At 35.5% G+C, this 22,071-nt stretch overlaps 1 protein-coding gene across 9 annotated transcripts in view; it reads right to left on the reverse strand.

The window, feature by feature from the left end:
• Positions 1 to 22,071, reverse strand: part of TCF4 (transcription factor 4) — a 366,059-nt gene that overhangs the window by 340,353 nt on the left and 3,635 nt on the right. For 3 of the 9 annotated variants that reach the window (XM_008569245.1, XM_008569246.1, XM_008569247.1), the window contains exons 2-3: positions 20,573 to 20,664; positions 18,897 to 18,969 (exon numbers count right to left, since the gene is read on the reverse strand). In XM_008569245.1, the coding sequence (XP_008567467.1) occupies positions 18,897 to 18,969; positions 20,573 to 20,644 (145 nt within the window). In that variant the 5' untranslated portion in view covers positions 20,645 to 20,664. Of the gene's footprint in view, positions 1 to 18,896; positions 18,970 to 19,160; positions 19,179 to 19,332; positions 19,366 to 19,419; positions 19,711 to 20,572; positions 20,665 to 22,071 lie in introns of those variants that run through there. The other 6 variants (XM_008569249.1, XM_008569262.1, XM_008569252.1 and 3 more) reach the window with 5 other exon arrangements.

A 22,071-nucleotide genomic window follows, 5' to 3' on the forward strand; every position in this document is an offset into this window, starting at 1 on the left:
ATGCGTTAGACAACACAGACAAAGCTGAAGAGAAAATTCGTGTACCAAAACATGGATCTAAAGAAATTATCCAGAACACAGCAGATACAAGGGTACAGAAAATGTAAGAGAGAAGTTAAGAGACATGGAGGATAAAAGGGAAGGTCTACCATACATTTAATGAGTCCCCAAAGAAGAGAATAGAATAAATGAATGAATCAGAATATTTGAAGAGACAAAAGCCTGTAATTTTTCTGAAATGGAGGAAGACACAAAGGCATAGATGCACAAAGACCAATGTATATCAAGTAAAATTAAGGAAAATCACATATAGATACATTACAGTGAAACTGCTAAATACCAAAAATAAATCAGGGGAAAGGCAGACCTTCACATGCAGGTGCACAAGGTAGGTAACAGGAAAAGGTCCTTGGAGCCGCAGGTGAAGAAACAATAGGCTTTATTCAGAGCTGGGAGCAGCCGCCCTAGTATGGCTGCCCGGAGTGTCCTCTAGAAGCTTCACGCATCTGCCCTGTTAGTCCTTTATACTCAAGTCCATAATTCAAAAAAAAAAAAACGCGGACGCACACGCGCCATCACATTAGAACACTCGTGCGCACGTGCAAACCCACCTCGCCTGTTCGGCAAGACTCCAAACATCGAGGGGCTCTGACCATTTTCCTTATATTTTCCCAACGGATGGGCACCAGACTTCTCATGAACCACAATGGAATTCAGAAGACAGTAGAATAAAATTATCAGAGAAATGAGAGAAAACAAATGCCAACCTGGAATTGTGTGCTACAAAATTATCTTTCATGAACAAGAATAAGAATATTTTGGGTGAACAAAATACAGGAGTTGACCTCCAACATTCCTATACCAGCAAAACTTCTAAAGGATATACTTAACCAAATATGAAAATGATCCCATAAAGAAGGTTTGAGATGCAAGAAAAAGTATTGAGCAAAGAAATCAGCAAACTGGTAAATCTAAACACTGTCCATAAAATAATAATACCTTATTTGTAGAAATTATTTTGAAGGTGAAAACAAAAATACTTCTTAGTGAGGGGAGTGATGGGAAGAATAGTATTCTATGGCCCTAAAATTGTTTGAAAGGAGAGTTAAGACAATAGATAAAGTCAGACTTTGTCAGATAACTATGCATACTATGGCTCAATAGTTAGCTCAGTTGGCTAGAGCACGGTGTTATAATACCGTGGACAAGGGTTCAGATCCCTGTACCGGCCAGTGGCAAAAAAAAAAAAAAAAAAAAGCAAAACTCCACATATAGTAAAATCTCAAGGATAACCACAAAAATAATCAAAATAAATTCCAAACAACAGGAGGGAAAAATGAAATATGCAACAATTTTAATTTATTTATTTAAAGAAAAGATGAGGGGGAGAAAAAGGTAAAAGCAGCAATACAAATGGAAGGCAACAGTTTAGGCAACAATAATCTCAGGGGTGCCATGCTACACAACTCCAAGGGGCACTATTGGCACTGTAGTCTACGTAAGTGGCTCAAACTGAAGTACAAAAATGTAAATGTAAGTAATTTGATATTATCTAATTCTTTTAAAATTAAGATCCAGCTATAGCCAGCATACCTAAAACATAACAACATGGAATAGTTGAAAATACAATGTTCAAAGATAGGTACACTAGACAAATACTATTCAAAAAGAAAGTGAGACAACTATACCAATATCAGACAAAATAGACTTTAAGACAAAAAAGGGCAGAAAGAGGGTGACCACATATAAACTGGATAAAGGGTTTAATTAACCAGGAAGGTGTGGTAATTCTAAAAATCAATTCATGTAGAAATATAATTTCAATATGTATAAAGCCAAAACAGAAACACAGGGGGAAATTTATAAATTCATCATCATAAAGGATTATTTCGACCTACTTTTCTCAATGACAAAAATGTCAGGTAGATTAAAAAAAAATTACCAAAAGTGTAGATGATTTTAAGGTATAGTTAACAAGCTTGAATTTCTGGACAGAAGTCAATAATAAAATGATAAGTAACACATTCAGTGTAAAATTTCCAAAGCCCCAATAAATATTTCAAAAGTCAAAGAAAAAAATCATATTAGAAATTCTAAAATACTTATAAATGTAAGATGATAAAATGTTACAAATTAAAACCTATGAAACACAGCGGCAGGAGTATTTAGAGGGCATTCTACAGCCTTACATTCTTACATTATAAAAAGTAATGATGATAACTTAATGCACTAAGTGGTCAATTTGTTAGGAAAAAAATCAGAATAAGCCAAAGTAAATAGAAAGCAGGAAATACAAAGATAAGAAACTAATGAAGTAAAAAACAAACACACAATAAAAATAATCCACAAAGCCAGAAATCGGTTCTTTGAAAAAACTAATAAATGAGAAAAACTTCTAGTTAACTTGATCAAGGAAAAAGAAAGACAAATAAAATCAGGAATGAAAATTTAAATTTACAGAGTAAGCAGAGATTAAAAAGCTAAGAGAATACCATGAACAATTTTATGATAATAAATTTAAAAATTTAGACAATTTGATAAGTTTTACCTCATTTCAAGAAACAGATTGTTTCAGCCTTATGTAGCCTCTTCCAGACAAGACAGTGAGAATACTCCCCTATTCTACAAGTCAGTATAACCTTACAGCCAAAACCAGACCAAGACACAAAGAGGGAAACTACTACATACCAATCTTAATTATAAACATATATTCGAAAATAATAAAGAAAATATTAGAAAATTGAGTGTAGGATATTATTTTTAAAAGAATAATAAAAATATATCATTAATTTATCCCCAAAATGCAAAGATGGTTTACCACAGGTGAAATATATAAATAAATGTCACTTACAACATTAACAGGTTAAAGGATATATAGAAACCACCATTTAAATAAATGTAGAAAAACAATGGAGAAAATTCAATACCTGCTCATGATAAAAACTCTCAGCAAAATATGTATAGAAGAAACTTGTTTAATCAAATATCTGCCAACATCATTAATAACAGTGAAAATCAGGAATAAGACAAGGAAACCCACTATTGCCATTTCTACTAAACAGTGTACTTGAGGTCGTAGACAGCACATTAAAACAAGAAAAAAAATAAATAAAAATAAGCATAAAAATAAGCCAGGTATAGGGGTTTAAAAGGAGAAACAACAGAATTATATTTAGCCACACAATATAACAACCTACAGGGAAAACACTAAAAAAAAAAAACATACAAAGACATCTTAAGAATTAATAAGAGAGCTTAGCAACATGGCTGAATAGGAAAATCAATATACCAAAAAAACTGAATTTCTATATACCAGCAACAAACAATTTGAATATTTAATTTAAAAGAAAACACCATTAACAATAGAAAAAGAAAAAGAAAGTACCTTGGAATAAATCATCAAAAGTAATGCACATCCTCATGGAGAAAATTATAAAACTATTATCATAAAATTATAATTTAAAAAGTATAAAAAATTAGTTCGATATCAAAGACCTAAAAAAAAGGAGATATATATATATATATAAGTAGAGATAATCATTATTAAAAATATAGTTACTCTCCTCAAACTGATTTTTATTTTCCATACAACTTTAATAAAAATGCTTAAAAGGCTTATCAAAGACCTTAACAAGCTGATTCTTAAATTCATATGGAAGAACACAGACCCCCAAATAGCCAAAGGTAAAACGTGTACAAATGCGATTGGAAAAGGAGGGAGAAGGGACTTTACCTACCATATATCAAAATATAGTGTAAAACTTACAATGTGGTACTGAGGCAAGTGTAGGCAAACTGAACAACAGATTAGAATAAAGGACCTAGAAAGTTAAAATATTACATAAGTAGCAGATGACTGGGGAAAGGATGGACTTTTCAGTAAGTGATTCTAGAACAAATGGATAGCTATACATGCATAGAAAAGTGAAACTGGACCCTACTTCCCACTCCACCCAAAATCTATCCCACTTGTATTGAAAACTTAAAGGTGAAAGGCAAAACCATGAAACCCTTCGAAAGAAACACATAAGAGAATAGCTGTACAACCTCAGTGTAGAGAAGGATTGTCTAACCATGACACAAAACATCAAAAGATAAAGGGGGAAATAACAATATAACCACGTTAAATTTAAGGACTTACGTTCACCAAAAGGCATCCTAAAGAGGGTGAAAAGACAGATCATAAAATTAGGAAAGGTATTTGCAGCATGTATGACAGAGTAAGAATTATTATCTGAAACTACATCAAGAATACCTACAAATCAATAAGAAAAAAAGAAAAAACAATAGAAAAGTGGGGGAGGGCTGGCCAGTTAGAGCACGGTGCCAATAACACCAAAGTCAAGGGGTTCAGATCCCCTTACTGGCCAGCCACCAAAAACAAAAAAATAAATAAAAAAGAGAGAGAAAGAAAGTAAATCGTGGGGGTGGGGAGGGAGGAATTCAACAGAAGAGCAAACACAAATGACAATAAATATATGCAAAGATGTTAAACATCCTTATCAGGGAAATGCAAACTGAGATCACAATAAGATACTTCTTATATTTTATACCTACTAGATTGACACAAATTAAGAAACTTGACTAACACCAAAGGTGGGCAAAAATATGCATCATTAGTAATCTTTTATGCTGCAGATGGGAGTGTCGATTAGTAAAAACTTCAGAAAACAATTTGACACTATCTTGTCACATTGGACTTTCAAGTAACTCTACACCCCAACAATTCTACTCATAGGTAACTATACACAGACATGTACCCTACACACATGTGCATCAAGAGACACAAGAAAGTGTGCAGTTCCAAAACAAGAGAATCAATCCAAAGGTTCCTCACCTGGAACATGCATAAATAAACAGTGACATATTCACCAGCAGTGAAAATTAACTGATGCCACATGCAACAACATGGCTATATCTAAACAACATACTGAGGGAAAAAGCAAGTGGATAAGACAACATTCATCATTTTTCTAATCCTCCAAAATAAGCAAAACCAAATAACATATTGTTTAGGAATACATATTCATGTCATAAAACTGCTTTTAAAAAAAAAGCATGAGCGTGTTTGCCTGTGGCAGGGAAGACTGGAGAATGTGGACAGGAAGGAAGCCACAGGGAGAGTCAAGAGCTGTCAAACTGCCCCGGGTCTTACAGTGGCTGCTGGGTTCACAGGTGTGCACTCCATTATAAGCTTCGCAACGTACATATGCTATATGTAATATACTCTAGGGGCCAAACATTACATGATAAAGTATGTTGTATAATATTTGGTTGGTACTAAATTTAAAATAAAAAGTATACGGCAGGAAGGCATACAGAAGCAGCCTGTGTAGAAAACACTGTACAAAAGTCTTACTGTGAAGAAGAACACGAATGAGGCTACTGCCAGGGGGGGAATGTGAGTGAGAGGGAGAGTTTTGTTATATTTTGTTTTGTTTTTAATTATGAAATATTTTGAGCATAAAGAAAAAGAACCATTATAACTAATGGCTATCAACGCACCCAGTTTTGTCGATCCTAACATTCTATCATACTTTTCTTTTTCAAAAAAAAAAAAAAGATCATTGTGGATACTGTTGAAGCTCTCCATATGCACCCCCAAAAGAAAAGCAATTATATTTCATTTTCTTTAACTAAAAATTACTGAAGCATGCCTAGATAATGACAGGAATTCTCTAGGAGGCAGAAACAGCACATGAGTGGTGTCCACTAATGTCAATACTCTCCTACTAACTGTCGAGCAATGGGCACATGCTTTAAGAAGTTTTCTACTCGGTGTGGACAGATGTATGCCCATCTCCTTTCAGCACCCTTGCTAGGAAGGGCACAAGGAGCTCTAGGGACCTGGAACCAAGTATCACTAAGATACCAGTGATAAGATACCAGCACAGATACCAGGATCCAACTCATGGCCATTGCACTACCCCAGTGCTCTAATGACCTGGCCCAACCAAAGATGGACAAAAAAAACCCAATATTTGTTCTTCAACTTTAGCAGTAAATCGGGCCGGCCTGGTGGCGTACTGGAGAGTGCGCTGCTTGGGAGCGCGGTGACGCTCCCGCCGAGGGTTCGGATCCCATGTGGAGACCGGTTCCTGCTCATGGGCTGAGCGCGGTGCAGGCGCAACACCGAGGGTTGCGATCCAGTTGCCGGTCAGTAAAAAAGACAAAAAGGAAAAAAAAAAAAAAAACTTTAGCAGTAAATATATCAAATGAATGGTGATATTATTCCTAATTAAAATGGACTAACAGACATACTGGTTTGAGAGGTGACTCCCAAAAGTAAACCATAAAATAAGTGAGAAGAATGAGGTGGGGAAGGAGGCAGAGAAAAAGAGACAGATGGTCAGGAAAAGAGGGAGCCGATCACTAGAAAAGACTGGGGTGGGGGCTGGCCGGTTCGCTCAGTTGGTTAGAGCAGTGTTGTAACACCAAGGTCAAGGGTTTGGATCCCAGTAACCACCAGCCACCAAAGAAAGAAAGAAACAAAAAAAGCAAGGGGCAGGAGGATATTCACTGAGATTTGTAAAAAGGGGAAGCTTCATTTTGTTCCTACTCAAGAGTTAACAGAAAATTTCCCCCATGGGCCACCTCAGACAAAATACAATCAAATATAGTGTTGAGATCTCAGATAGAATATCGCATAAATCAAACCACCCTCCTAAAGTTCCCCAACAAAGATGCGCAGTAAGATCTTGTAGCTGTGCTATCTGATACCTGACCACAAGGGGAGAGTGAATTCAATTCAATAGGTCTAACTAAACCATCATAATGTTTATTGGTAATAAGAATGTAATCTGTAAGCAGCCTAAATAGTGCATAATTACTGAAGACCATTAAATAGACCCACTTCCACCTCTGCATCTTCACAGAATTGCAAAATCAATCTAATGCTTTTCTTGGAAAATAAAAAGCACTTCTACAGTGCTTATTTGCTAAAAAGGAAGTGGATATCACATGGTAGCTGAATTAGGCCTCACAGTTACTGCTCGAAGGGATAAAGTATGGTAGATTTTAAAGTATTAAAAAGTCATAGAAAGTTTCACAAGAAAAACCAAGTGCCCACTATGAATGCTCCCCAATGGACTAAAGGCATAGATTTCAAATAAGATTTATAGTCAGTTCTCCAACTGCACCACCCACATTGTAGAACCAGCAACCCTGTCTCCACCTGGATTTCTGCAGAAACCTTACAACTGGTGTGGGCCACCCACACTGACTACCCTTTGGGTCTGTGTTCCAGCCTGCTGTAAAGGGTTCCCAGGCACAAAGCTGATCCACAGCACATTGCAAAGTCTTCTTATCACTCAGCCTTGCAGGATCTGGCCCCCGCCTTGGCTAGAATCATGTTCTGCCCCTTCCCCAACCACGTGGCACCCTGCTGTCTCTGCATGGAACCTGTCCCTCCATGGAACCTGTCCCTCCAGCCCACCTCACCTGCTGAACTCCTCTCCATCCATCAGCCCTCAGTTCAGTTGTGCCCACCTCAGGGAAGCCTTTCCTGACTGCTCAGCTTGGTCAGATATCCCTACCAAAAAACTCATCTCATGCCACATGCTTTTCAAATGTAGAACCTGACATTTCTTCCATTGATTATTCCATTAATGTCTGCCTCCCACATCTGGGCAGTGCAGGAACATATATGTCTTGCTCATCATTTTAATTCCAGCACCCAGCATATTACCCGATAAATATTACCTGATACATGATAGATGCTCAATAAATATTTAGTTTTAAAAGTAAAAGAATAATTTTACTGTGTATAAATTTAAAAATAAACATTAAGGGCCGAGCCCGTGGCACACTCGGGAGAGTGCGGTGCTGGGAGCACAGCAGCACTCCCACCGCGGGTTCAGATCCTATATAGGGATGCGGTGCGCTCACAGCGCTCACTGGCTGAGCGCGGTGCGGCTGGTCTCAAAAAAGGACAAAAAAAAAATAAAATAAAAATAAACATTAAGATGTGGGAACAAAAAAGATAAACACATGTACATAGTACCCCAGAAATAAATAAGTACCATCTATAAATCCAAAATTTTAATTTCTACTTAAAAAAAACAAATGAAACATAATTGTCATTGCCTCCCATGAAATTTCTGGTACTGAATTTGAGAGTACATTTACAACAATACACTTCAAGTTCCAACTTCAATAATCATTCTTATCCAATCTTCTTTTATACTCATGTGGAAGTACACATGTACACAGATTCTAGGACTTCTGTTTCAAGTGGAAATGTGAAGTCTGTACTTATATTTGAAAATTATCTTTTGAAGACATCTACTTATGTATGTGTGTATGTGTGTGTATATTATTATTATTAATAATATTTTTTTTTTGGTGGCTGGCTGGTACAGGGATCCAAAACCTTGACTTTGGTGTTATAACACCACACTCCAATCACCTGAGCTAACCAGCCAGCCCCACTTGTATATTTCAACATCACTTATTTTTAAAGTACATTCTTATGGAATCATTGTAGAACTTTTATCCAACAACAGCAACATGATGCTCCAATTGCAATACTGAAATAGACATTTTTTCTTCTTCATATCACCACAGAATTTAGCACGGTATCTTATATCTTGGCTCTCAAAAAAAAAAACAACAACAAACCATTTACTAAGTGAATGAATGAATGAATGAATGAATAAGCAAATGAGTAAGTGAAGGTTAATAATTCTACCATTATTTCAGCAAAATATATTCACAATGAAAAAAAACCATAATGTGCATTCATCCCCTTTCACTTTTTTGACACTTTCCACATACTTTAAACAATCAAGCCTTAAACTTACGAACTCTCTCTCATTTTATCTAATTCTACCAAAATTGCTAAGGATTAAAATGTGGAATTCCCTAACAATTGGGACACTGCAAACGTACACTCCATATAAAAGAGAAATAATTCTACATGGGCCAGAAAGACGAATTGAAGAATAATAATAAGTTAATAAAATCAGGGTTAAATTAGATGTCAGAAGAAAATTAATTTTGCAGTTACAAGAAACTACATGAAGAATCACAGTGCCCATAAGACAACAGAAAAGCATTCAATGGTTTGGAACATCAGCTAGTGAACAATGATGTTCAAGAAGGCATACAACAAAAAAACAATTATTTGAACAAGGATTAAAATTAATGTTGTTTGGTCTTTCTCTTCAAAGTTACAAGACTGGGTTATGTATGAAACTGTATATTCAGTCTTAAGATATTATTACCACCTGATGACCAAATTTTTTTCTCTCTGAGTTTAAAGTTGTAGGGTTGCAAAATATGCCCAATTATATCTCTTCCTTTTTGAGAAGCAAAGAAAAAGATTGGGGAATACACAGGTTCTTAACTGAAATTTTTTAAAATGAGTCTAGAATATTATCTTTGTTATAAAAATCATTTTTTTACATTCGTTAATAAATTCTTCCTAAGCCAATATCAACCATGACTTGAGATTTTGTGCTTCACTCTGGAAACTGGAAGCACATGCTACATTGAAATACTTGGAGGTCACAACGAAAGAAACTTTAATCTGAGCTCATCAAAATCTGATCATCTGGCCACTCCACAATGTTTTTACAAACATTATAGAAGTTTTGGCTAAGATCATATCTCTGAGATAGTTTTTTAAATGTATTTCTGAATATATTACATGGCAATAATAACTATCACATTTCCCAGATAGCTTTTGAACCAAAAATTGTGGCACTGGTAATGGTGATGGCAGTGATAATAATAAAAATTATAATGATAAATTTTTGAACTCTTAAAATATCTTAAATATAGTAGTTTTCCTTTCTGAAAAAATGTAAAACAAAAACAAAAACCCTCTTGAATTGTACTGCTGAGTTTTGAATTATTTTTCCAGTTTTAAATTACAGGTTTTAAAGTTCTATCACTTTGTCAATATGAAACAGCTACTTAGCAGCAAACATCGCGAAAGTATCCAGGCTTCTAGAATTTGGTTAAAAAAATTATTTTCTCCAGAGTAGCTATCATTTTGGCTCAAGAAAATTACTATTGCTGAATGATATAATAGGAAGAGTTTGGAATTGGGAGCAGAAAAACCTCAATTTCTATCCCAATACTATCACTAAAAACATATACTTTTGTAAGGAACTGGATTATGAATTATAACAGCCCCAACGAAATCCAAATTCAGGAAAGAAAAAAAAAGGGCATCCAAGACAGAGGTGTTTGCCTGGAAAACTTCACACGTGCCTAGACCAGAGTGACTCCACTCCGGAGCCAAGGAGCCTGTCTCTCTGGGTGCCCTCTTTAATCCATCCTGTCATTTCTTTCCTCTGTGCTTGGTTCACAGTGGTCTTGATATACGTGCTCAGTCTCAATACCTAAATGTCAAAATTCTACCCCTCCTTCAAGGATCAAAGTTGATTTATCCATGAACCCTTCATTACCAATTTCCCCCACAGGAAATAAGTTTTCATTTATCTAAACTCCAACATTATTGTGTCTCCTGAATGCTGAATATTAATTATGAGTATACTTTTCCATTTTTTCTTGATAGAATATATGCCCTCTAAGGGCAAGACCTTTCTCCCAAAAGCCCTCTATGTCCTGTAATTACATTACTATGTCCTGTAAGCAAGGCATTTACTAAAAAAACATATTAGATGATCCATCAATCAGAATTATGATAGGTAGGTAAATAGCTAGCTAGCTAGATATAAACATCTATCTCCATTCCCAACACACTAAAACCCAAGGAGCAAAACTGAAGCTATGCTGAAAGTATCCAGATAGTGATACAAATAAGTATACCTTTCTACCCATTCATTATCAATTTTTGCTCATCTTAAGTGTATATAAAAGCAATCACTGACAAGGTATGCCAATTTGCATGTTTTTCATGTCTTGCTCTTCAGCATCTTACACAATATATAAACTAGATTGTCTAGGGCTATAATTTCAATAACTTCCATAAATGCTTGGTCTTTTCCTAATTTAACAGTCCTCTAAAAACCTTGTAGTTAAGACTTAGCATAGGAAATTTGAGATTAGAAACCTTCCAGTTGGATGCCTTGCAATTCAGCTAAGTACCCCAAAAGGGAATGTTTAAATTAAATGGAAGATTAAAGCAAGGAAGAACATTCTAAAAGGTATTCTGTAATGGGGCTTTGTCACCACCTTTTCTGTTTTATTGAGAAAACAGTCTTTCTCCCAAGGGGCTGAAAGTTTCTATGTCAACCATCAGTCTAGTTTAACTATTCAATGTTAAAAATGTCAGAAGGAAAAAAAGTTTGTAATGGAAATGATGACATGCCTTGAAGTCAGGAGGCACAAGCAGGTGCTCCTGTAACCCAGGGTCATAATTCAATCAAGCTGTATTTTGACGTCATCTGTTACAGAAAAAAGCCAAATGGTTTATGAACAGCACCAGAACCCCCGAGATTAAATTACAGCCCTGATATTTAATCATGGGTCTTACTTTGTTATTTTTAATAACACAATACATTTTAACAGTTATTCGTCAACTGCCTTAGCCAAATTAGAACACATGATGACAAGTGACCTGGATTACCATGTCCATCTCTCACAATTTCAATTTTTATTATTTTTTCAGAAATGGTAGATTATGCAAGTTTTCCTCTTCTTAAGAAATATACAGTTGGTACCAACGGATTGATTCCAAACCTTAATTAAAAGCAGCATGGGGTCTTTGACCAGAGGCTCAGGACATGTGTATTTGTATCCTATTATAGCCAATAACCAACTGTATGATTTGGGCAAAAGACATTTAACCCTCCCAAACAAACCTTGGCTCCTTAGCTAAAAAATAATACAGCATTTCTTTTTTTTTTTTGTCTTTTTTCGTGTCCGGCAACGGATCGCAACCCTCAGTGTCACGCCCGTACCGGACCAGGACTGGCAACGGGATCGCAACCCTCGGTGCTACGCCCACACCTTGCTCAGCCAGTGAGCGGGAACCGGTCTGTATGTGGGATCTGAACCCTCGGCGGGAGCGCCGCTGCGCTTCCCAAGCGGCGCACTACAGCAGTGCGCCACCGGGCCAGCCCTAATACAGCATTTCTAAAGTCTCTTGTAAATCCAAATTTCTCTAATTTATTTACTTGAAAAACAATACTGTGTCATTTCTTTAGGATTCCCTGAGGATCTGAATACAAAATTTTTATAGCAGAAAAGTTGATAAATTTTGTAATTTACCTAAAATTACCCTGATCAAAAAGGTATTCTAATACATGAGAATTTACAAGCTAAAGTTTTACAGACAATATCAGCACCAGCAAATTAAACAGGTTCTTTAAAAAGTAAAGTACAAATACTGCTGCATGTGTGAAGGGTTGTTTGCAAAACAAATCAATACAGGCACCTCCAACAATGGATTGCAGTTAATAAACTACATATAGTAATTACCACCAATAGCAGTCTAGAAAGTCATTCATTAAATGTTAATTGTCACACAAAAGTACAAACACATCCATCTGAACAATCCTGTGTCTTCACCTTTAAATAAAATACTTTCCTACAGCCCTGAAATTCATCCACATAAACTGATTTTAATCACACCTGGGTATTTGATATGCTGATTAACCGGGCCTTTATTTATTTTTGAAATGAAAGTAAACATGACAACCTTTTCAACACTTTTGCTATTTCTGCGAGTCTGATATAAATAAATATATATATACTTACATACGTAATAAATAACAAAGTGTTAACCAGTCTTCTCCAGAGATTAGATTGCTACTTCTCTAACATCTCTCTCATAAGCATTAAGAGAGATATGGTTTAAAAGGCTCCATCATAAAACCCATGTATATACCTTATTGCTGAGTCTAAGTGGGCTCAAGAATTTAGAAAATAGATAACTTACACGTAAGCTTTTAATTGGTGGTCAATTTTGAAAATTTTATCCATAGTAGTAAGAAACCTCTAACAAAAATAACCTTTAAAATAAGCCAGTAATGTACTCTACTTTCTCTAATACTTAGCACTATCTAATTAACTTGGAAGAACACCTGGTCATAAAAAATAGCTCATAAAACACAAAAAATAAGGCAGGGGTTGTTCTGTTCCTACCTAGCTTCATTTTGATGCTACGTCTATACAAGATTTGACTCACTCAACATACATATAGATTCTAAAGGTTTGGCCAAGAACATTTTGGTTCGAGACTTGTAAACTGAAGAACATTTCAAAACACACCATGTTCCTTGTTAGGCAACTTAAGATCTGTTATCTTGGCTTATGGGAACAGATCTAAACAGCACCATAATACTAAAGGTTGAAAATCACAGGCCTGGGGCCACCAGGACTCAACCCTATGCCTTGGACGAGGTTGCAAACTTCCAATAGAAAATGTAGTTTACCATTAGGAGTAAATGTTTGATCTTTAAAGCTAGCAAAATTACTTTGTTTATCATAGCAGATGAAAGCAAAAAGGAATAATTTTAAGCTCAAAACAAAACTGTTTATATGACAGTCTTTACTGCTCCATGATTCTAAGCATTTAAGACAGATTCAAGCAATTAACAGCATAAACTTTCATTACATAGTTCTATTATATATGTTTATGTGACTTAGCTGTTCATCTGTTATTTAAGTGATTTCCTCATTACAATAGTAGGGTAAGGATAATTTGCTGATGCTGTCAAAAATGTTAAGCATTTCAGTCTCAACAGTTCTTGGATCCCCATGCTTGTTTAATGCATTTTATTTACTTAAGTCAGAATCAAATAGAGAACTGCTTCTTTCTCCTGAATTTAGAAAACGTAACATTTTAAGCACATGTCTGGTAATAGACATATCAAAACTTCAAAACTGCTTATTTTAGTGATGCAGATAAAATTTAGGATTATCATTCTTCAATATTACATTTCAAAGATCTAACAATAAACTGCAAAACTTTTTTTATAGTTAAAGATAGGAGATCCTTATTTTTTTAGATATTAACAGATCAGGCCTAGTTACCTCAACTTCTGGTTTGATTAGGTACATAAAAATAATTGAAAATGAAATATTTTCACTGGCACCCATTAATACTATCAATTTACAACAGAATCAAGCAAAATAACTTTTAAAATATCTACTTTATTTTCTTTGTAATAAAAATAATAATACTATGAGAAAGACATAGCAAGTCACATTGAAATCCATCATAAATTAGAAGGGTAGCTATTTGGATGCCAACGCAGAAAAAAATAATGGGTATGGTTTGTATCATTACTTCAGACAAGTTTTTAAAAATGCTGTCTGCTCTAAAGATCATGGATAGTATTTCACGCCAAGTCTCAGTATTATATTCTATGTCTACATAATCCTGAAAAAATGGGCTGTCTGATTCCTCTGTGTGTGTGTGTGTGTGTGTGTGTGCAAGAGAGACAGAGCGAGAGAGAGAGAGAGAGAGAGAGAGAAGTACTAAGGACTCTGAGCTAAGCAGACATGAATTTAAAACCTAATTTCATTACTTGCTGCAAGCTGTTTAACATCACCGTATCGCAGTTTCCTCATCTATGAACTGACCATGGTAATCTTTGCATCTCATTGAGTTCTTGTAAGAATTAGAATATACAGTATAAGGTATATAGCACACCACCTGGCACATTAAGAAGCACTTTAATTTTGTTAGTGCCACGCTGACCCACATTCTATTATTCTACCAACATCTTGCAAACAGTCTCAGGGAAACCAGGCAAAAGAGAATGATCAAGAATCCAAAATTTACCTCCAAATCCAATAAAGCATTCAGAGGGCACATGTACACACAGAAGCACTTACATGCACAAACATCAGCACACAAATCCTAGTACACTATGATGCAGTACAAATGACAGAAAAAACAGTGGTGAAACCAAGGTTATTTCCAGTAAAGGATTTGCAGGGCCACAGAGAATTAGCAAATCAAAACTTGCTTTTTAGAATAACAAATGAAGGCACAGTTTAGAAGCTCCTTAACATGGGCCTCAGTTTTCTGTCACTGTACAATGAAGCCACTGGGCAGTGTATTTCTATCCTCAAATTCTATGATTCTAACATAACGGGTTTAATGCCACTGTACTTGTTTTTAACCAATTAAATTACTCTGCCCTTTATGAAAAGCCACACAACTATCATGAACTGTACCTACAGTAATAAGGCTGTTTTAAAATACACACACACAAACACACACACACAGAGGACAGTAAGTAGCTCTATTCAACAAATAGCTTTAAGGGGAGACCAATTTTTTTTCATGCCATCACCATGAACTCAAACTGGTACAGATGGAAATTAATTCAAGATGCTGACCATCTGAATTTCCTCTATCATATCAAACTACCCATTGGATTGATTTTTTTTTTTTTCTCACTGAATTTACTAAATTGATGTCTTGTTTTGGTGTCATATGGATATGGGTGAGCTAACTTATATGAACGTTAATAAATGTTCTCCCTCTTCCAGAAATGACCAACTACAGAGATGTGGTGTGTTTTACTACTGCCCTTAATTGTTCAAACACCCGTTCATTTGGCAATCTTTAACAATTGTGGAACACCTAAGTAAAACTAAACAGTTATCAGAAAAAAAGCTCAACTTTTAAACTTAGAGAGGAAGATGTAGTATCCATCACAGACTAGCTGTAAATACATGTAACAGATGTGACCAAGGCTGATCTAACAAGTTCTTTAGTATACATAATTTCAGTGGGCCAACTTTAAAACTACTTTTTAAAAAGATGCCAAAGCTAGAATGTTTATCTTTTACTTACAAAAGACTCGAAGGCAACCAAATAAATTGTATTTTTGTTATATCAGAAAATTAAGTCCCTGCTCATCAATCAACTATAGACTCTTTCAGTGCATAGTTTTTTTTTTTCTTCTGCTAACTTTGCTATCCTACTTTTTAATGAAAATAATTTTCCAATCATCCAGGCATGTGGATGCTTTTAGCTTAAGATCAATGATACAACGGATATTAAATCCCTTTGTATAAATTATCATATAGGTTATAAACATTTCTTAAAAATAATTCCAGAGCCCACCAATTCTCCCTGTTAAGGTCATTGAAGCTCTGAACCATCATGGCTGAATTGTTTTAGTGCTTTCTGCTGAACACCTGCAAACATCAAACAAAAACTGCTGGTCCTTTCCTGGGTTGACAAAAGCCTTTCATGTGAAAAATGCTCCCTGGGAATGTCAGGCTGTAGCTCAGGTTACATTCCATTCTCCCCAGCAGCCTCACCATTTCTTAAGGTGGTAGGAAAAACCATGTTTGTGAAATGAAAGATTAAAGGGAATATAGCCACACTGCAAATCACGATGGAGAATCCTGTATTGATGGAATCAAAAGCTACTGGGAACTTTAAGCATGAAATATTACCATGCCTCACTTAAAAAATATATAGCTGATTTTTCATATAGTAACAGTTTACTTATAGTTTAGATCTTTTTTTCCTGGATCCAAGTTTCAAAGTGACCCATGAAAGTGACATCTGAGTCCACAAAGGACAAGGGATATTAACTTGAAGGAAATTTAGAAAATTATTTCTGTCTCAAGGTTCCTAGTTCATCCTTCCAGTTAAAAGGCAAAGCGTAGTTTTCGTGATTTTTTAAAAATTTGTTATGCTTTAAAAGAGATTTACCTCTTTTATTGAGTGGAAATGTAAAGCCATTTTCTTTACTAATAGCCCTGTGATCAAATATATTTTAACAGATAAGAAAAAACTAACACTCCAATCTATACCCTGTATATTACAGTCACCGTCATACTGCACTGAACGAATACCCTGCATTTTCAATCAGGCAGCCAGAATAAAACAGCCACTACACTTTTTGCCCTTTCAAGTAAACATTTGGTCCTCAAAACTACACCTCTGATACAATGTAACTTAAAGTTCAATACCTTAAAAATAATCACTTCATATTCATTAGAAATATCATAACATGGCTCACTAAGGGTAAAGTCTCTCTCTGGGTTTATGTACACATGAACTGTGTAAGTTTTGATATATGATCACTTACCAAAATGCATTAATACATATTCAATTTATCTAGCCTGTATTCTCTATAAATACTTAAACATCATAGCAAGAACTTTATTGAAATGTGAACATAGAAAACCGACCAGACACACAATCGTGTTTTTAAATGTAACACAATTTCATACTTCTAAATCACCTTACTTTATTAAGCCATGTCTAAACTAATATATTTGTTATTTCAAATGTGCCTATTTTTACAACAGTCCAAACAAGTAATTTGCACTGAGTTTGAAAGTAGTTTATCTCTGTGCCTGCTTGACTTGTACTTTTAGATTTAAACTGAATACACATTTCTTAAGTAAGAAAATGAAGAAAATTACTGTCAGGAATAAAGTTATTAAACTGATTTTATAGAGTCTAACATAAAAAATTAATTTCCCTACAAGAAGTACTTGTACTCATCTTTACTCCAAGCATGCATATTAATATTTTCAATTTTAAAAGTTGTATAGAGAATACCATAAAAAAATTTAGAAGATATACTAATACAACAAAAAAAGTTAAGCCCCCAAATGGAAAATATAATAGGGTCCAGAATAGCAAAAACACAAACATATTGTCAACAGTTATTTTAAGCAAAAGATAAAATATGACTATACAAGGCATCTCCTATTTTGTAAATTAAGTTATAGGGACAAAAATTACCTAGACTTATGGGGGCCAGTAGAAGGAGAACTAACTTATTTGTAAATGAGCAACTTTTAAAATCCATTAATATTATAAAAATATACCAGTTACACAAATCACATAGGTGAACAGATTTCTTTCATTGCTATAGAACCAAATGAAAATTAGGAGACGTGAAATTACATTCAGAGTTGACAGACAATTCCACTGGCATCTCACTCCTAAAAGATGTCAACATTTACCAGTCTGACTTAAGAACAGTACTCTGCCTAATGTACTGTTATGTACCATTGCCAGAACTCCTAAAATACTGCAGCTGTTTAACAAGCATATATGGAGTTAAGCCTTGGATCTAAAGACTAGCAGGCAACAATGTATGACTCCTACTTATCTGAAATTCACTGGATTAAAAAAAAAAAAAACATTTTAAATGAATATCATACTTATCTGAAATTCACTGGATTAAAAAATACATTTTAAATGAATATCATATTTTTAGTCTTCACTTTTAATAAGAGACATTCAAATACTTCTGTACTGAAACTCCTCCTTAGATGCCAGATAATCACTGTGCACACAGATTCCTTTGTGAATAGTGCTAAGGTCTTTTTTAAGCATCACCCAAAGGTCTTTCATTTATAAAATGTAAAAGTCCTTCCAAATTTGCAACTTTAAACATAGCAAAAATTCATTGCACAAGTAAATGATCAGGGAAAAGAAACAGTTTAAGGATCAAAAAGGATATTTTAAATATAAATGAATTCATACTCAGCCTCTTAGATAAGTAAGAGGCTATTTACACTATGGTTTACTACCCGCATTCATCTGCAAAATTAAGTGCTCATTTCTTTAAAAGGGTTAATTGTACACAGTACCTAATAATTGATATTATTTACAAGGGATTTTCCCTTTCTATGAAAGATAAATTCCCCCCCCATTTTCAAATAGGGAATATTAATTTATTCCCCATGTTCACATTGGCCTTATCTTCACATGTTTGATTGCAACGGCATTAGAAAACTGTTTTTAAATTAAGTGATGGAATTTTGAGATAGTTTCCTTGATTTAAAAAAAAAAAAGAGGCCTAATTTAATAGAAAAAGATAACATTTTGTGTAAGTTACACCACTGATGGATAATGAAATAACCATATCATTACAGGCTACAATTCACTGACTTTTTCAGAACACTTCAACAGAGCCAAAAATATAAAATGCGTAAACAAACAGCTAAGAACATTTAACTTCATACTAAGAGAAGAATTTACGTACTTGAGCCAGTAAAATGTCCACTCGCCAAAGAAGTTGGTCCATTTTTCCCACTGCTCACAGGAGGTGAAAACATCTAAAAGAAACAAAGAAATATTACAGTTGAAAAGAAGACATTTGTGCCTTCAGAGTTCGTCGAAGATCTTTTATACTCTTACCAAATAACTTAAGCGTTTATGCTAAGGGTTTATTTAGTAAAATACATCACCATCCAACTTAAAACTAATACAGGCAGAACATTACAAATCCTCCCCCGCCCCCAATTACCACTCTGTTCTTTTTCCTCAGATTGATTAGATTGCCAAGCAGTACTGCTACTTTTGAACAAACACAGTTCTCATAATGTTATCAAGACTCAGGTTGGAGGGCAGCAATCTCTCTAGAAAAACACTAGTTTTACAAAGGAGAAGAAAAAAGTTGTTTGCTTTATAATGAAAACCTTGGCCATAAACGTGGCAATGTCCATTTCCATCCCGTATAGGATTTGCCTGTCATATGTGAACCCAAATAAAAATAAAAGTGCCACCTGCACTAAATTCTCATTTCGTCTCTAACATGAGAGCAATTTGAAGCAAGACTCTCTCTCTCCCACTCTCACTCTCTCTCTTTCACTCCCTCTCTCTCCAACATTTATTTCGACCCTAATTGGTTTCCCTCTTCTTCCACGTATCTAGTGGATAATGCACACCTTCCCTGAGTCAGAGCCTGCAAAAAGCAAAGGAACGAATGGAGAAAGTGCAGCAAGCAGAAAGGGGGCTGCAAAGCTGCCTAGGGCTACGTTTCCTGGCAAAACTTCCGAAAGCCATTTCTCCAAAAGAAGGTCTAGAAGAGCAGCAGCCAGCAGCCAGCAGCAGCAGCAGCAGCAGCAGCAGCAGCAGCAGCAGCAGCAGCAGCAGCAGGAAAGAGCCCCACTTAAAAGGCGGTTTGGATTTTATTTGTGTGTTTTATGGATTCTTTTTATTTTGCTTTACAAATGCATCTTACACCAAACTCATCTGGCATTAAAAATGAATTAATTCCCCTGACATGTTTGGGACTTGGTTTGGGAAAGGGAAGCCAACGGATGGAGAAGGACCATGTACAGCCGTAAAACTCCACAAGTGTGTAAGTTCCGCTTTGTGCTGATCTCACGACTATGAAATTTACAAAAATAGTCCAAAGGGTCTAAAGAATGTATGCTCAGCATGTACATACGAGTGTCCAGAATCCCAGCAAAACATGTAACTAGGAAGACTACAGGTCCCAGTAAGCCAAAGCATCATCAGTTTAAAACTTTAAAGAGACAACTGGGTCTTCTATTTTCTATTTACAGAAAATAATAAATAAAACGAGGAGTACTGCGCAAAGTATCAGCACTCTCAGTGTTCAGATATGACCAAGTTTTGGGGGTGATTTGCAGTTTTGGGGTGTCTGTTTTTCCTTTCGACTGGGGTGAGATAATATTATTTGGGGGAATCGGTGGGTAGGGAATTCAAGACAAATAACTAGACTGAAAAAAAGCCTGAATCTTCCATCACACCCAAAATTTATAGTTAAAAACTTGTCAAAAAAACCTTAATATTTACCAAGGATTTAGCCAATTAAAAATCATTCATTGCTACTGGTTTCTAGCTGAAGTGTTTGGGTGTTTTGTTTTGTTTTTTTCACAGCTGTTGTTAGTTTCCACCGTTCTTTCTTACCGCACTGAAATCCAGTAAATCACTCAGCTCTTTGTCCGTCCCTAAGGCAGCCATTCGCTGTTGGTGATGCATTTTAGCAAAATCACACAAACCTAGAAACATGGAAATAACCGCAATCAGAAAATCCAGTCCCAATCCTTGGAGAAAACACAATCGGATTTTTGGAGACTGGGGGGTTGGGGGTGGGGATGTGGGGGCGGGTAGGATTAAGGTGGAAAGGAGGGAGGGATGGGGGGGTTGTTGTTGGGGTTTGTTTTGTTTTGTTTAAGATGGAACAGGCAGCAATAGCAAAAAAAAAAAAAAAAAGCGATTTTGTTTTTCCAAAGAGACGATAAAACTGGAAACATCCACTAAAAAACCAAATCCGGGAAGAAAAAAAAAAAAAAAGCGATTTTGTTTTTCCAAAGAGACGATAAAACTGGAAACATCCACTAAAAAACCAAATCCGGGAAGAAAAAAAAAAAAAAAGCGATTTTGTTTTTCCAAAGAGACGATAAAACTGGAAACATCCACTAAAAAACCAAATCCGGGAAGAAAAAAAAAAAAAAAGCGATTTTGTTTTTCCAAAGAGACGATAAAACTGGAAACATCCACTAAAAAACCAAATCCGGGAAGAAAAAAAAAAAAAAAGCGATTTTGTTTTTCCAAAGAGACGATAAAACTGGAAACATCCACTAAAAAACCAAATCCGGGAAGAAAAAAAAAAAAAAAGCGATTTTGTTTTTCCAAAGAGACGATAAAACTGGAAACATCCACTAAAAAACCAAATCCGGGAAGAAAAAAAAAAAAAAAGCGATTTTGTTTTTCCAAAGAGACGATAAAACTGGAAACATCCACTAAAAAACCAAATCCGGGAAGAAAAAAAAAAAAAAAGCGATTTTGTTTTTCCAAAGAGACGATAAAACTGGAAACATCCACTAAAAAACCAAATCCGGGAAGAAAAAAAAAAAAAAAGCGATTTTGTTTTTCCAAAGAGACGATAAAACTGGAAACATCCACTAAAAAACCAAATCCGGGAAGAAAAAAAAAAAAAAAGCGATTTTGTTTTTCCAAAGAGACGATAAAACTGGAAACATCCACTAAAAAACCAAATCCGGGAAGAAAAAAAAAAAAAAAGCGATATTGTATTTCCAAAGAGACGATCAAACTGGTAACATCCACTATAAAACCAAATCCGGGAAAAAAAAAAAAAAAAAAAGCCGCTCTTCAGCGCATCGTTTTATGCAACAGGAGGTAGAGCGAGAAATGAATGGATCACAGAGAAAAGAGAAACTACTGAGAACGATCCGGTCTCAACTTTCCCCCCACCCTCCACCCCACCCCCCTCCACACACTCGCGCACACACACGCACACGCACTCACACACACCACTCCCCTCTGCATTTCAAAGTAGCTATAAAGAAATTAAAGATGAGCGTCTCTGGAGTGAAAACACGTCCAAAGGGGGAGGGGTGACAGGGTCGGCGGGGGTGAGGGGGCGAGCAGAGTGGAGGGGGGGG

This window comes from Galeopterus variegatus, unplaced genomic scaffold (assembly GCF_000696425.1).
Source record: "Galeopterus variegatus unplaced genomic scaffold, G_variegatus-3.0.2 Scaffold485, whole genome shotgun sequence".
Taxonomy (NCBI): Eukaryota; Metazoa; Chordata; class Mammalia; order Dermoptera; family Cynocephalidae; genus Galeopterus; species Galeopterus variegatus.